Source organism: Rutilus rutilus (assembly GCF_951802725.1).
Source record: "Rutilus rutilus genome assembly, chromosome: 19".
NCBI classification, from domain to species: domain Eukaryota; kingdom Metazoa; phylum Chordata; class Actinopteri; order Cypriniformes; family Leuciscidae; genus Rutilus; species Rutilus rutilus.
Window position 1 is genome coordinate 29,208,899 of NC_140232.1, and position 16,206 is coordinate 29,225,104.

The 16,206-nt window shown below is 38.7% G+C and overlaps 1 protein-coding gene across 6 annotated transcripts in view; it reads right to left on the reverse strand.

Annotated features, from left to right (window-relative positions):
- Window positions 1–16,206, reverse strand: part of tjp2b (tight junction protein 2b (zona occludens 2)) — an 84,459-nt gene that overhangs the window by 47,778 nt on the left and 20,475 nt on the right. The window contains exons 1-2 of one of the 6 annotated variants that reach the window (XM_084389356.1): window positions 15,980–16,071; window positions 15,805–15,893 (exon numbers count right to left, since the gene is read on the reverse strand). The exons of 3 other annotated variants lie outside the window; for them this stretch is intronic. In XM_084389356.1, the coding sequence (XP_084245482.1) occupies window positions 15,805–15,858 (54 nt within the window). In that variant the 5' untranslated portion in view covers window positions 15,859–15,893; window positions 15,980–16,071. Of the gene's footprint in view, window positions 1–15,804; window positions 16,072–16,206 lie in introns of those variants that run through there. 2 more of the 6 variants (XM_084389357.1, XM_084389358.1) reach the window with 2 other exon arrangements.

Consider the following 16,206-nt stretch of genomic DNA (forward strand, 5'->3'; position numbering starts at 1 on the left):
CGCACCAACTTTTAAATGCATTATTATATTCAAATTGCAAACAGTCTCCATGAAAGACCCACTGGCAGATGAACGTGCTACTGCATTTCTCTCCGAAACGGTAGGGAATTAAATTAGATTTAATAGAGGATTTTAACTCTGACAAGATGATTGACAGGGCAGTTTACGTGACAGGACGCACGCGACAGATCCGTCCGATAAAGATGACGAAGAAGTACGTCCCAAAGCTTGCCTACTTTTTTGCTACACATTCAAAAGTAAATACCTTTTCTTCACAAAAAGAGTACATACTTTTATGGCGTAGTGTAACTTAGGCGAATTGGGACGCAGCATATGGCTTTACACGATGACGATCGCTCTGATTGGTTTTCGGTCTATCCAATTGCGCCCAGAGGTATTTGAGCGACGTCCGTTGGTGACGCCCCTTTGGAAATGAGTTATTAATGAAGGTTTGCCAGACCATAACTCAGTTACTACTGAGAATGGTCTGGTTTTAACCAGGCTATATTTCTGTCACAGTTTCTACAAATTCAACCAACTTTTATTTTGACGGGTTGTCATGAGGACCTTTGGGTTTCCGTGTATATGATTTGACGATATTTTTTACCACAATAAACGGTGAAATGGTCGTGAAGATAAAGTATAATTAGATAAAAGATTTTTAGATAAAAATCTTAATGTCCTCATATAGCGAAATGGCAGATGCTGAAAACACCAAGAGAGTCGCGAGTGCTTGAATATGTTGTAAATGAAACTATTCGCAGAACATGCAGACTTCATATTCTTTTTGCACTTCTCACACACCCGTCCATATCCCGGTTTAAATAAGTGCACGGCACTGCTTTTGATTTATTCACTTTTGATGATATTCCGCATTATACAGTAAATTCCATTTTTATGACTGGATTCCGCAATTCTGTCCACTTTTTACGCACTGCGGAAATCATAATGCCCTAGTAAAATGTAAGTCAGAGCTCTTCCTGGCTGTTTTTCAGTCATGTCCTCATGTAGCTCATCTGCATCCAGGCTAAAGCTTTTAAGCAGAAGTGTTACAGTGAAGACTGGAAACTGGGCCGAACGCCTATCACGAGTGTGTTTGTTATCTCTGGTTGCTATCCTCATGCTGTGTCCTGCAGGCTGGATGTATGAATGTGAAAAGCCAAAACTGAAATTTAGAAGTTTCAAAAGTGTCTCATGTAATACATTAGAAGGGTACAGATGTGCTTGTACTGTACATCCAATAATCAGTCTGAGGTTCATTTTGAGGTCAACGGGTTCTGCTTCCTGCGCATCATAACAGTGTGTGTCAATCGCTGTTTGGTGAGTTTGACAATGTTACACTAATAAACAATGACATTCACAACTGCAGAGTTTGTTCTATGTGGCTGCCGATTTATTTAGACCAGTGTTTCTCAACTGGTGGGCGACAAAGAAACAACAAAAAACATAATTCTAAATCTTTAAACAAGAGGCATCAGCACATGAGTGATGAACTTGATGGAAACAGAGATGGACAGAAGGCATGAAGCTGATAGAGTGCTTTAAGGGGTTACGGTGAACACTACTGGTGACAAAAACGCAGCACCCTTGCATGCCAAATATCCAAAACCCACAAACATCACAACCATTCTGATACTGAAGAACACGCCGTAAGGAGATCTGAGGGTCACAGTGTCGTCTTCTGCCTTATATAGAGCATTCCTGCTGTGCAATCTGACGCTACTCAGTAAAATTTTCCAAAGAAAATGTCTGGACAAGTGCGGAGCGCGGCGCCAGTTATTCTGCCACAGTGATTTTGGAGTGAGGCGGCGTCTAGTCCAGGATAGCGGCATGTTTCCCAGCGTGAGATTGGAGGGTTCATTAATGTGAACCGTAACCTTATTATGGTGGGTTTTACATTGATGCATCATTCATGGAGCCTTAGGGTTGGGCGGTATTACGGTAATATCGGATACCGCGGGATCTTAAAATAGCACCGGTATCAGTTTCAATACCGTCATTACCGGCACTTATATAGCCTATAATATATATAATTTATTTATTGCCTAAAAAATGCTTATGTGTGGTTGCAGTTTGGCAATATTTCTGGTTCCAACCGAATGAGAAGGGAGAGGCGGTAAATACTGACGAGGCAATTTGTAAATTGTGCAATAAAAAGGTGACCGCGAGAGATGTAAACACCTCTAACGTCGCATCTCGGAAAAAAACCGCCCACTCACTGCTGCCAGGATACAAAAGCGCATTAAGTTTCGTATTTGTTAAAATATTATAATGTTATTTTTTCCATCTTTGTTGATTATGAAAAGTGAACAGCACAAATAAGATGGGATGCATCGGGAGTCAGACGATTTGACCACTTCAATAAATTTAGTTTTGTAAAAGGCCTCTTTAAAACGAATTTCGTTTTGTATAAATTGTATCTAAATTTTTATAAAATTTTCATCAACCAATATTGCCTGGATTTAATATAATCATGACATGATGGGCATGCCGCTGTCACTTGCATTGAAATCTCATAAAAAAGGCTATGCCTCACTGACATGACAAATAAATAAAGCTTGAAATTTCTTTAAACGAAACAATTAAAAACGAAAGAAATAGGCAACTCACTGATTAGGCTAAGTAATCCATGATGTGAATTTCTCTCGTTCATACAGAGATGCGATCATCAATTTCATTAAACGAAACAATTCAAAACGAAAAGAAATATAGTCTGATTAATCAATGGTGTGCATTTCTCTCTATAGCGTTCACTACAGAGATGGCGATCGTCAATTTCTTTAAACGAAACAATTCAAAACGAAAGAAATAGGCTACTCACTAGGCTAAGTAATCCACGATGTGCATTTCTCTCTAGGCGCGTTCATACAGAGATGCGATCGTCAATTTCAGTAAACGAAACCATTCAAAACGAAAAGAAATATAGTCTGATTAATCAATGGTGTGCATTTCTCTCGAGGCGCGTTCATACGGAGATGGCGATCGTCAATTTCTTTAAATGTAACAATTCAAAACGAAAGAAATAGGCTACTCACTGATTAGGCTAAGTAATCCACGATGTGCATTTCTCTCTAGGCGCGTTCATACGGAGATGCGATCGTCAATTTCAGTAAACGAAACCATTCAAAACGAAAATAAATAGACTAACCTACTCTCTGTAATCCATGATGTGCATTTCTCTCTATAGCGTTCACTACGGAGATGCCGATCGTCAATTTCTTTAAACGAAACAATTCAAAACGAAAAGAAAAAGGCCACTCTCTGATTGTGTAATGATGTGCATTTCTCTCAACAGAGATGGCGATCGTCAACTTCCATCTTTGCAGAAAAGTTTTATTAATAAAAATCAATGGACACGCGTCCCGGATTACAAAGGCACTTCTTGCTTGTTGCACGCACACAGATATTATGTTGAATAATGGTGGGCTCCAGCTCATAATAACAGTTATTGCCGTCGGGGGTTGGGCTTGATTTTTTTGTTGTTGTTTTTTTGCCCGTCTGGCATTCAGTTTCTGAATGGTGTAGGCACAAGCCAACAGTTTGGTGACCCCGTCTGAGCCCATTATGTCATAATTTTTAATTAGTCACGGTAATACCTTATACCCCGGTAAAATAGGGAGGCGGTTTGACGGTTTCAAAATTCGAATACCGCCCAAGCCTATGGAGCCTTTTCAAAAATAACTCACAGCACTGAGAAAGAGGTCATGCTTAAGCTGTAAAAAATGATGGTAAAACAATAGTTGTCTAACAATGACGTGCAGATAAAGACAGAGTTAGTCAAAAGAGGATGTGCAATGCAGGTCATTAGGAGGCCACGCTTGACGCACACCCAAACATCTATTCAAAGAGACAAACTCCCAGGCATGTGTACCGCACAGACTAATTTTACCCACTTCCCTTTTGACCCGACTCTACATTCCACAACCATGTGCATGTCAAACTCTTCTTTATCGTAAATGAAAGGCCTCGACTACAGAAAAGTAGTTCTTCAGATGTTTTCATGTATATCCTGTTTGGTTGCAATTAAATTCCTCAAGCACATTCATCAGATTGTATCACGGGCTGTGTTATTACTGTGCATAAGCGAATCAAAACACTTACTCGTTTTTAATGGCAACATGATAATGGAACAATGCACCGGGACTTTATCTTTGTATTCGCAAAGTTTTCCGCACATTCCAACGTGCCAACACATTCACTAATGCCAAAAGCTTCTGTTCAAAATATAAAAAAAACTAAAAACCAATAAAAACAGAAAATGCAAATAAACGAAGGCTGTGCTGAGTGAGAAAGAGATCAGATTCTCTGTGTTTGCTAAACAGATGCATGCAATCTTGTTATACATATCAGCTAAAAGTAAAGCAAGCAAAGAAACCACAAACAAACCATCAAAAAATGAACATTAAGCACAAACATCAATGCGTTATCACAACAAAATAAAGTTCTAAATGAACAATGGCACCTGTTATTAATTATATTAATATTTAAAAGAAACTAATAATTATATTAAACATTCAACTAAAATAAAGGAGTAAAGAGCAGGATATACAACTTTTTCTAGAGACAGACAGACAGATAGACAGATAGATAGATAGATAGATAGATAGATAGACAGACATTTAGACAGATAGATAGATAGACAGACAGACAGATAGACATTTAGACAGATAGATAGACAGACAGATAGACAGATAGATAGACAGATAGATAGACAGATAGATAGACAGATAGATAGACAGATAGATAGACAGATAGATAGACAGATAGATAGATAGATAGATAGATAGATAGATAGATAGATAGATAGATAGATAGATAGATAGATAGATAGATAGATAGATAGATAGATAGATAGATAGGATAGGATAGGATAGGAAAAACAATTTCCCATTTTCCTCATTTCCCAGAATGCATTACCCGTGTTGTTCTTCCTATGGGGTGTGGCAAATTTAGGGGCTGTTTACACGACAAAGTGCAAGTTTTTGAAAACGACACCCTTATCATAATGTCGTAAACTACAAAAACGCAAATCGGTGAAAACGTGACGTCATGCACATGCGTAGGCTATTGCATGTTTAGGCTATAGGCTTCTATTAAAAATGTAATTATGTAATTTGTGTCTATAGGCATGTGCGTTCGTCTCGAGTGCTCTGTAGTAAAAGCATATGCATATTTCTTTACAAAGTGACATCACCAACTACTTGTCTGGCATGACATAATACAGCGTTATTAGTCGTTGTAACGGATCAGTGTGAACGGGGATCGTTTTGATAACGTTGTCATCTGTACAAAGAATAAGCTTTTCCGTTTTTAGCACATTGTTGTCGTGCAAACATACCCTTAATTTAAATTCACACACACGAATTGAAAGGGAGACAATTCCTCAATTCTAAATTTTGATGCCACTTAAGTATTTACATAATCCAAGCATACAATGTAATAGAAATGTTGTTATCAATGTAAAACCTTACAAATTCACAATAAAAGGCTGTATATAAACTCCCGGATACGTTTAGTCATCTAGATTCAGTTTTTTGCTCTAGTTCTTCTTTGTTTAAACTAGTTTTGCTTCACTTGATTCAGTAACTGAAGTCACACACCATCCCCTCAGTTTGAATGCCTGCACCTAATGCAGCTTAGCACATGCTTACTTTCAGGTCAAAAGTCCAGCTATGAAAAAGCTAACACAGCAGGACAAGCCTGAGCTCCGATCAGCCGGCGTATGGTTTTCCCTTAGGTATCAGGTGCACACCTATAGCCATTACAGGCCCTGCAGAGGTTACCTGATGCAGAAACCTAACAGCCATCCTGCGCTGCGATTCTCAGGTCGAGCGGTTCAACTATCAACTATCCACATTCCTTTGCTTTGCTGAGAAATCCCATTAAAACAAAACAAACAAATGATGAAAGATAAGAAGGTAGCAGATTTCACCTGTATACTTCCCACAATGCTTTGCATAGCAAAAAAAACCCCGAGATCTGCCCTCAGGAACATATAAGGGCACAAGGCTCTGCCCACACAGCAGGGTTTCAGCCAATCAGGACAGAGCTCTGTGACGACGTGCTGAAAGGTAATTTGATGAACACAGGAGACTCTCTTACTAGCAGCAGACAACACAAACCTGCCGCTTACGAAATGAGCACTCCCTGTTTTCCATGAGGGATACCAAGATGTTTCAGAATGATTGAGTAGTGCTACACTGGGAATTCGAGAGCAGTGACTAAATAAAAGAAACCTCAAAACCAAAGTGTGGAATGTCGACAGACCGCTGGCCGGTGGGTAAGAAGGTGTGGTAGGGGACAGTAGTGTCTTTTTTTTTTTTAAGGACAATGGATTCTGATTGACATTTCAAGCCTTTTAGTGTTATTCTGGTAAAAGAAGAGGTTGTTTCCTCACAGCTAATGTGCTGACTGATCACAACACTGAGAAAGGGCAGTATTTGAGCTCAGGGTGTAGGAATATATGAGCACCAAAGCAATTTCCAGATAATGTGAGTTCAGGGGCAATAGGGATGTCACAAAGTACCAGCATTTTAATAAAAAAAAAAAAAAAAGTATTTCTTAATACTAAGAAAAACTGTTTATCTGAAATAAAAGATCATTCTGAATGTCTAAGATGCAAGAATGTCAAAAGAAGAAAAAGGCTTTAGTCCGGATTTATTTGAATCCAATGCAAACTTTAAAGAGGACACATTATGGACATAATATATAGTATTCAAAGATGAATTTTTTTTTTAAAAAGATAAAACATAATAGTATTTATATTTAACTTTTTAAATAAATAAAAAAAGTTTTCAAAAGCATTTGACTTTTTCTGTGATATTGACAGTGGCATCAAGAATTGTGAAATATCACTACGAAACAAACAAAATGTTGAGGAAAAAAAACAAATCGCACTCTTATGAAAAAAAAGTACAGTAGCACATACTGTACTATAGTATTTTAATGGACTGAAACCAATTCTAATAAATTCAAAAGTAATTCTACTGGTCCGCGTAGAATCGACGCGTTGTTAGATTTTTGGAGAGGTGCACGTCAGGGTACGCGCGATACACACAGCCTACGACGTAGCTACGGCGTGAGTTCGACGCAGAAGTATAAAATTGGGCTTAACTAAGGCACTGTACATTGTAGTTTATAACTTTTAGAAGGTAGTGCTTAGAAATGGAGACAAAGCTCCTGGGTGACGACCTTAAACAAAACATGCAAATGAAGTATCCAGGTATAGGAACCCACCCCAGACTCTAGAGTGTTACCACTCCTAATCCAATCAGCATAACTAGCTCTTCAAAGAATGGGACAGGGGTTCCAAGAACCATTAAAGACAAAAGGTGAAAGTATCAGTAATCTGGCTCATTTGATTTACAATAAAGAGAAAAGGACTGGTAGGAACCAATGAGGTTCATTCTCGTGTTACGCAGCACGTTTGGGCTTCCACAAAAACCTTTGAGGTTTGTTCTCATGCGTCAAGTAGGTTCAGTTGAGCTTCTGTATATGTTCGCAGATTGATGTTTATATGTGAATAAAAGCCTAAATTAAATCTGTTCATCATTTAAAGCGATTGAGTCTCTTCAGACAATTTGGACTAAACTGCTCAATTCATATGGATATCTCTTTATGACCTTTTTGAAGCATCAAAGTGTCTGTTGTAAATTTCCAGTTAAACGTTTATGAAATTTGTAGGTGAGCACATCCCTACTTCTCACTGGATCTTACAGCGCTGTTTATTGGTCGCGTGATTGAGACAGTAAGCGAGTCGTGCATTCGCTCTAAGCTCACGGCACACGGCGGTGTCTTCTGAGCCGAGCTGATATGGTTCCTGTGCCGCAGTTCAAATGAGTAGCTCTGTTGTTTCTCCTTTAGGTGTGTTTGCCTTTAATGTTTCTCATATGCATCAGAAATGGCAGCCCTTATCAGTTAGGCAAATAGGAATTGGCACCAGTGCGATGGTCTGCAAAACACATGCGCAGCATTATTTGCATAGTGCATAAACATTATCAAACATTTTTCAAACTCTTGTTATAATTGTACCAAGTAAACCCAATGTTTGAAGTAACACCCTGTACACACATAGTGTAAGAGCACCAGGAAGTAGATCAACTAAATGTTTCTTCCCACACAAGTGGAAAAATAGATCTTGAATCATCTTTATATTATTTCCATCACATATAAGCAGGCTTAATAGATTTCCAGTACTCAGCACCCCCCCTCCTCCTCCTCTTCCTCTGAGGGTCTCTCAAGCATGAGGGCTTCATTGTTTCAGAGAACATTTATGAAGAAACAATGATCGGCTTTCACTGCCGGTGTCTCAGTGCACTAGCGTAAACAACTCTTTCATTCGTCCATCATCCCACGTTCTCCACCTCCTCGCTCCAGTCCTCCCCTCTTCTGCTGTCTGTCTGAGGTCACATCTCTGACACTCTAATTGCTCAATAATTGGATTTGTGCAAGTGTTTGTAATTCCTAAAGCATTAGCATTTTTTCAAAGATAATTACAGGGGATCTAGTAGGTTTAATTGAGGATGAAAATACTTTTAAAGGGATAGTTCACCCAAAAGTAAAAAAAATACATATATATTGTCATTACTGTCTCACCCTCCAAACATGTATGAGTTTCTTTCTTCTGTTGAACACAAAAGAAGATATTCTGAATAATGTTGGTAACCAGACAGTTGATGGTAGCCATTGACTTCCATAGTAGAAAAAAAAAATGTTTGTATGGTTATGTTTCTCAAGCCACTTCTGGACTTCCATAGTAGAAAAAAAAAAAAAAATAGTATGGTTATGGTTCTCAAGCCACTTCTGTGTTGTCTTTGCAATTTGGGCAGGAGCACTGTCTTGTAAAAAAAAAAAAAAAAAACCTGATCATTCCTCTTTAGATAACTTTTTAATTGTGGGAAGCAAGCCATTCTCCAAACTTCTGTACTACAAACAAAGCATTAAATGACTTTTCACAGGGAACTTCATTCTGTCTTTGATGTTTTGCGACATTTTGCTTATTTCCTGTCCAACTATTTGTGGCTAAGGCAATTAAAAGCGTTTAGTTTTTATGGGACTGGCTAGATGCAGCGCAGGTGATGCAGATAACTTAGTAAAAAAATGCTGTTTGCTGTGCTGTCAAGCTTTAATTAACACTGTCACATAACAAATAGGCTTCACATGTAAAATTAAATAAATTCCTAATTACAACACTAGCTGCGTTTACATGGACACTTATAATCGGATTGACGGCTCAATCGGACTAAAAAACCTTCATGTAAACACCTTAATCGATCCGATTGAGCTCGATCCGAATGAAATTTCGATCGGATTGAAAGGGGTGGTTTATTCCTTTTGTAATCCGATCGAGAGAACATGTAAACACTTGATCGGATTGAAAACCGAAACTGAAAGGACTGCGCATGTGCAATGACGTTAACTAGCGTAATGACGTATGACGCGCGGAACGAGCTGTTCTTCCTGTTGAATAAAGTGTCATATTAATAAGTTTCCCGTCATTCTAAAATTCTCATTTCACACGCGCGTCTGTGTAGTGAAGCAGGACAACGTCCCACCAGTCCTTGTTTTGGATTCTCATCCACAGACGTCTGGTTTTGGCCGCGGGAGGGGCATTTTTACTGCATGATCAATAAGCGGCACGGCAAAACGGTTAATATGCTCTAAATTATGACCAGAGACGAATTAATATTACGTCTGCTGTTTAAAACAATTAAAGAACCAATAGAGGAGAATATTTATGTGCAAAATGCGGGAAACTCTGTATATGTGTGCAGTGTGCACATGTCAAAACATCAGATCCAATTTGAAACTTGTGACATATAAACGCGCACATCAACCCGATTACTTTATTTATCATTCATGTAAACACCTTGTTCGGATTCATCAATCGGATTGATTTCATTCCGATTGTGTCCATGTAAACGTAGCTACTGAAATAAAAATGTAAAGCCTGTACATTGCTGATCATGATTTCAAATATCCATATATCTGCCCTTTCCAACAAACACAAGAACAAACAATAATCTCAGACAACTTAATCCAGATATTTTATTTCATCAAACCAAATTAGCCAGAGATCAGTTATCACAATGAGAAGATCCGGCATCTGTCAAATCATCTCCGATGTATATATAGCGAGGTACAAAGAATGCTGCTCAAAGCGTGTGAGAAGTGAGAACTGAACTGAGTTCTTTTTGCCACCTATACGTCGTAAAAGGGCATAATAGGACCACTTTAAAGGGCACCTATTATGCAAAATTCACTTTTACATGGTGTTTGAACATAAATGTGTGTTGGCAGTGGGTGTACACAACCACCCTATAATGATAAAAATCCACCCAGTGCTTTTTTTATAAACCCCATAAATCATAAGCACTGTCTCAGAACAAGCTGTTCTCAGATTCGGGGCAATGTGACATCACTTTGCACAGGCTCCTCCCACGACTGTTGAGTGACACTGCAGTTTGAGCCTAGACCCGCCCTGAGTGAGCTGGACACAGAGTCTGACATTGTTTCGACGCTTGAGCAGCTGTAGACAAGAATGTCTCCTAAGCGATTGAGGTGTTTTGTTGTTGGATGTAAGAATGAACATAGCATCTCGTTGTTACTCGAGGATGGATCAGTACTGTTTGTGATCCAGCTTACGGTCTCCGGAGCGACGGGACTAACGTTACTGACCACGGCAGAAATTAAAGTGAGAGCGCGCACTTTATGACAGCTCATCGAGTCATTTTACGGATATAAGGTTTACCAGTTTATTAAGCACCCACTGAAAAGGTGTGTATATATTTGTTTACTGTTAGTTGTAACGAGTGTTTTGTGTACTTCGCTGTGTATGTTGATGATAATGAAAGGGAGAGAGAGAGAGAGAGAGAGTTTATGGATAAGACTTTAATGCGCACTTCTTTTACTGTGTTTATTCAGCTCTTACAGTGATTCTCTGGAGTAAAACTAACGCTCATCTTTTGTGTGATGTACAATAAACTTCACTGAACTCGTCAGTATATTTTGGTCATCATTCGGACGGGGTTTGCTACAGCAGGCTTGTATTAATAGTGGATAAAAGCAGATGACAAATAAGTTATAACCATAATTAAACTAAACTATACCTGTTCTATCTCCATACAGCATATATTCTCTGGCTCTGTGGGCATTATTGTCCGACTCCGAGTCGAAATGAACACCGCAACTGAGAGTTTCTGTTCTGATATTATCAGATCAGATTGTCCTGGCTCTGAGTGCGAGCTTGTGATGCTCCGCCCCCTGGGCAGGCAGCAGCAGTTAATTTGCATTTAAAGGGATACACACTAAAACAGCATGTTTTTCTGAGCTCCAAAAAATGACAATTTAAACATGCTGTAAAAAATTATCTGTTGGGTATTTTGAGCTAAAACTTCACATACATACTCTGGGGACATCAGAGACTTATTTTACATCTTGTGATAAGAGTCATAATAGGTGCCCTTTAAGTGAACGTAAACAGTTGAGAAAGAAAACGCACAAGTATTTTGGATCAGTGGATTCGGTCTTTAAGTGAAAGCAGCCTAATAAACCTTGGAAACCTGCTGCCAAAACTTGTAACTTTAATAAGAATAATATGTTAAATTTACACAGTGAAGACTTTTTTATACATAAATAGGATTACTTTATACTATGTAGTATTTCTTATTTCTAGTGCTTGAAGTTTTTCAGGTAGGTCTATTTAATTTGTGCCTTTGTTCTATTGTAGTTTGTCTTCCTATATGCTTGCAATCAGTTCTTTTTTTGTCTTTTTCTGTTTACTTGTTTTCAGTAAGCTTGAGAGATATGTTTTATACTTAGGCTAGTAGTTTTTGTGGTATTGAAAATGGTATCAAACATTTAGATTTAGTCACAAAAACCTTATTTAAAGCAAAAATAACTATATTGTGATACATCGTTACTGTGAATTAAAATAACTCATATCGTGATGCAAGATTTTGATCATATGATATCGCCCACCCCTAACTATAACATTGTGTTAAAAAACAACTAGGCTACATGCCGGCGTCCCTCTGTTGAGTAATCTCCACGAGCATCCGCTAATGAAACATATTCTCAGGGGAAATCAAAATAAGTGTTCTAAACAACAAATTTGCCCTCCAGCTAAAAGAAGCATCTTTTTATGACTAAGTAATTGCAGAAAGCTGAAACAAACTGATGCATATCTGCTTCAAATCAACACTATCGTAAATTCAATTAAACCATAAATTAAAATAACACCCGAAACTGATGAAACCCTTAAGGGGAGGGAAAACTTTCAACCACAAGGTTATGAAACTTAAATTAGAGGCAGCAGGACCTGGAATTACAAAATGTTCATTGCATCCACAACACATGACTCATGTCAAATATGATAGAGCAGGACAGAGATGCACTTCCCAGAAATCTCTGTCATCAACTGGCGATTAGGCCAACGTCTGGAGAGCCTTAGGGATCTAATGAGTTTTCTCTGTGCACAGGGTCAGCAATCTTTAGGGTGTGGTACCATACTGTTCAAAAAGAAAAGCAATGCACCAGAGGAAGCAAACTGCAAACTGCCCTCATCCTGTACATTCCCAGATCAGCTCAATCTTATTCCTTAAGGCCAGGGAGGAAATAACAAATTCTGGAAGATCTGAAGATTCCATCTAACAAAGTCAATCTGAAACAAAACAAGTAGGTATTTTTCTTTTAAACTAAATTGATGAGAATACAGGAAACCACAATACATGAGAACTGATCTTGACATCACTTTGTGTGTCCTACTGAGATCAACCGATCACACAGCTTGCATGAACTGATAAATGTGCATGTATACAGGATGTGCACCCTGGCGAGGTGGAGCAAAGGCCCAAAATATCCAGCACAGGGGTTCAAACTCGTCCATGTAATTAAGAGACATTTTCCAGCCACAAACTACAAAGAAAAAAATTAACTATTTTAAGCTAAAATCTAAAAAAAAAAATAGGGTAGGGCCTCGCCTAGCAGCTCTTATCTGCATAAACCAAACAAGGTTTATTTTATTACAGAGAAACAATTGTTACAATTGCTGTTTGCCACACACTCCTTTTAAAGTAAGGTGGCAATTTGGGTGTCAAAACAGATTATTAACACATGCTAGCAGTTTAATTAGTTCAAACCTTTTAAGTGAATGTGAGAGACAGGTGGAAGCATTGTTGAGTCCAACCACTATGGCAGCGCAGCCTGTGCAGGAGGAATGTAAACCGAGCGCCCTTGTGCCTGGCACAAAGCGTTTGCAATAAACCAGCTGTGATAAGACACGCAATGGCGTGCAGAGACGCAACATACCCTGAAAACCTCTTTCCGAACATTGCAACTACTTTCCGTGTTGTTTTTGTCCTCGTTATATACGTGCACATCTATTATCAGAGGAAATGATGTCCTAATATGAATACACAAACAGAGAGTCCTAATTAAAAGGTATGATTGGAGCGGAAAACCGAAGCCAAGCGACCTCGTGGGAGATTAAAGGCAACTGGCCATAATTAAAAGCCTTCCCGTGGATTAGGCCGGATTCGAATATGGCGATCCACGTGTTTGGTCAGGGGGGCTCCATAGTGTGAACCACCACTAGATTGTGTCTGATTAGACTTGACAGTAAAATGCGAAAAACAATACAATAGGGAATTCTATTAATAGTAAAAACCATATCTAAACTGTTAGTTCACCCAACAGTGGAGATTCAGTTATCATTCACTCAACCTCATGTTATTCCAAACCTGTATGACTTTCTCTTTTTTCAGGAACAACAGTGTTCATAGTGACCATGGCTGTTTAGCTCCAAAAACAGACCAAAAACGCCATAAAAAAATTATGAAAGTGGTTCATATTAGTCATGCACTATATTCTGAGTATTAAGAAGTCATGATTTAGTAACAAACAGGCAGAAATTTAAAGTGGTATTTTACAGCTGGCAAAATGGGCTTTCAATAAAACTTGGCTGCTTAAACAGTAGGAAGGCACAAAAAAAAAAAAAAAAAAAAAATTTTAGTCATAATGGTGTCGACTTGTATTGTTCTCTGGTGCAAGAATTCAAAGAGTAAATGTTCAGCGGGAGTGTTCCCTTCAGTTTCCAGTGAAGGATCCAACACATTGTCGGCTGTGGCTAAAGGCTGCAAAGAAACGTAAATACTGAGAGAACGCCCCGACGGAAATTCTGAAAAACTCCTTGTTTGTAGTTAACACTTCAAAGTGGATGACTTAGAACACTTTGTTTTAGGCCAAACGGAGGGGAAAAACTGAAAGAAATTGTCGTTCAGTCTTTTGTATTCCACTGAAAAAAAACCCAAAAAAACAGCATACACATTTGGAGCAACATGAGGGTGAGTGAATAATGACAGAATTTTTAGAATAATTCACATGCATAAGAATATTAATATTGCATCTGTACAGATATTGCAAACAAATGAGTCTTCAAACTTTAATTAAGTGAACTGAACTTGAATGCACTGAATGTTACTCACAGAAGTAGTGAATACTTTAAATAAGTTCTGTGAGTGTGAGTATAAGAAGATTGGCTCTTGAGAAGCCATAAGTCTGGGTGTGATTATAACAGCTCTTCTCATCCTAACATCAGAATCAGGCCTCTTCAATCCTGAATAATGAGGTCTGATAATCTGCAGCCCAAGCTGCTCTCCCGCTGGGCCAAACCAGACAGAAAACACCGAGCCAAATGAGGAGGCCACGGCGGGGTGAACGCAACACCTCCACACTGAGGCGACAACATCAGCAGTCCGTTTGGATGAGGCAACAAGAGGCAACATAGGTTGAGTTGTAAAATATAGTGAGCTACTAGACTGCATTTTTGTGCATCATCACCTTGGCTGATTCAGAACTTGCCTATGGGTGCCCCAAAATGTATTCTATGCAGGCAGCTCACTGTAGGTAAATGAGACACAGCCATAGTTTCACTCAAATCGAGTCAAGGTCACCTGGTCCCAGCAGCTCCAGGAATAGTTTCTGCATCACTAACAGTTTAATGAAGTTATATTCTGAGGTAATAGTAGTTGATCTAATATGAAATCCTAAATACTAGAGCTGATGCAAAGAGTGAGATACTGGACAGAGTTCACTGCCAGTCAAAAGTTTGGACAGACTTGATGGAATGACAAAGTTAGATATTAAAAACTTTTTGATGCAAATGTTTGAAAGAAATGAGTTTTGTAAATATAAACATTTAAACATTTTTTTAAAATCAAATGGGTATTTATTTTTTGGCTGGGCGATACATGTGACTGAGATAACTCTGCGTGTAATGTTTTTATGCTTATGTCAACAATCTATCCGAAGTCCTCACAAGAGACCAAGCGACAAAGTGTCAAACTTCAGTCTTGACTTTTCAGGCCAAACACGTCAACACTTTCCGAAGCTCGAATCCAAAACGAAAGCACTACAACAATTCCCTGTTTTGTTTTTATGAAATGGTATTTAGACGTGGGCGTATGTAAACGACAAGCAAACAGCTAAATATAATTTCTGACCATTAGAATGATATATAGACGGCTGTAAAAGGACATTCTTTTGGGATAAAGTTGCCAGGAGCGTGCCGATACTGTAGCGTCCACCCTGAGGAAAACTCAACAGGTGAAGTTCGCAGTACAGCATTCCATTGGCTGAAACCAATCTCCGTGAAACCACCTTATTATCAAAAACAAAATTAAAATACACTATCTCAGATCAAAACTTCTTATATTTTAAACGCTTGTGTTTTTTCCCCCGAGTAAACATAAAACTATTTCTGAAAAACCATACATGACATTCCTCCAGCAGCGATTGGCTACTTACAACATTCTCGCTTTTATTCGGAAAAGCAACTCTTCCTCCACCTTTCACGGGCATCCTGATTTCTCTGCGTTCAAAAAAGTACTTCGGCGCTGGAAAAAAAAAAGGTGATTATTTCAAATTTGTTGTTGTCGTCAGCCTCTTGGATTCAGCATGGCTTTGAGCATGAGATCCTTACGAAATCGTCCTTACGAGCGATCAGCGTCTGAGTACGCGAAGGCAGACCCTGGGAAACATTTTTGCTCCGAGCGACTTTCAACCCAAGCCAACCTACTTCACGATTGTACCAACTACGGAAAAGGGGTGTGATGTGCTGGTGCGCAGCTAGTGTATAAGACCCGCGTTGTAATATTAAATACGTATATAATATAAACTAAAGGCTTACAATTTATTTAAAAAAAATAA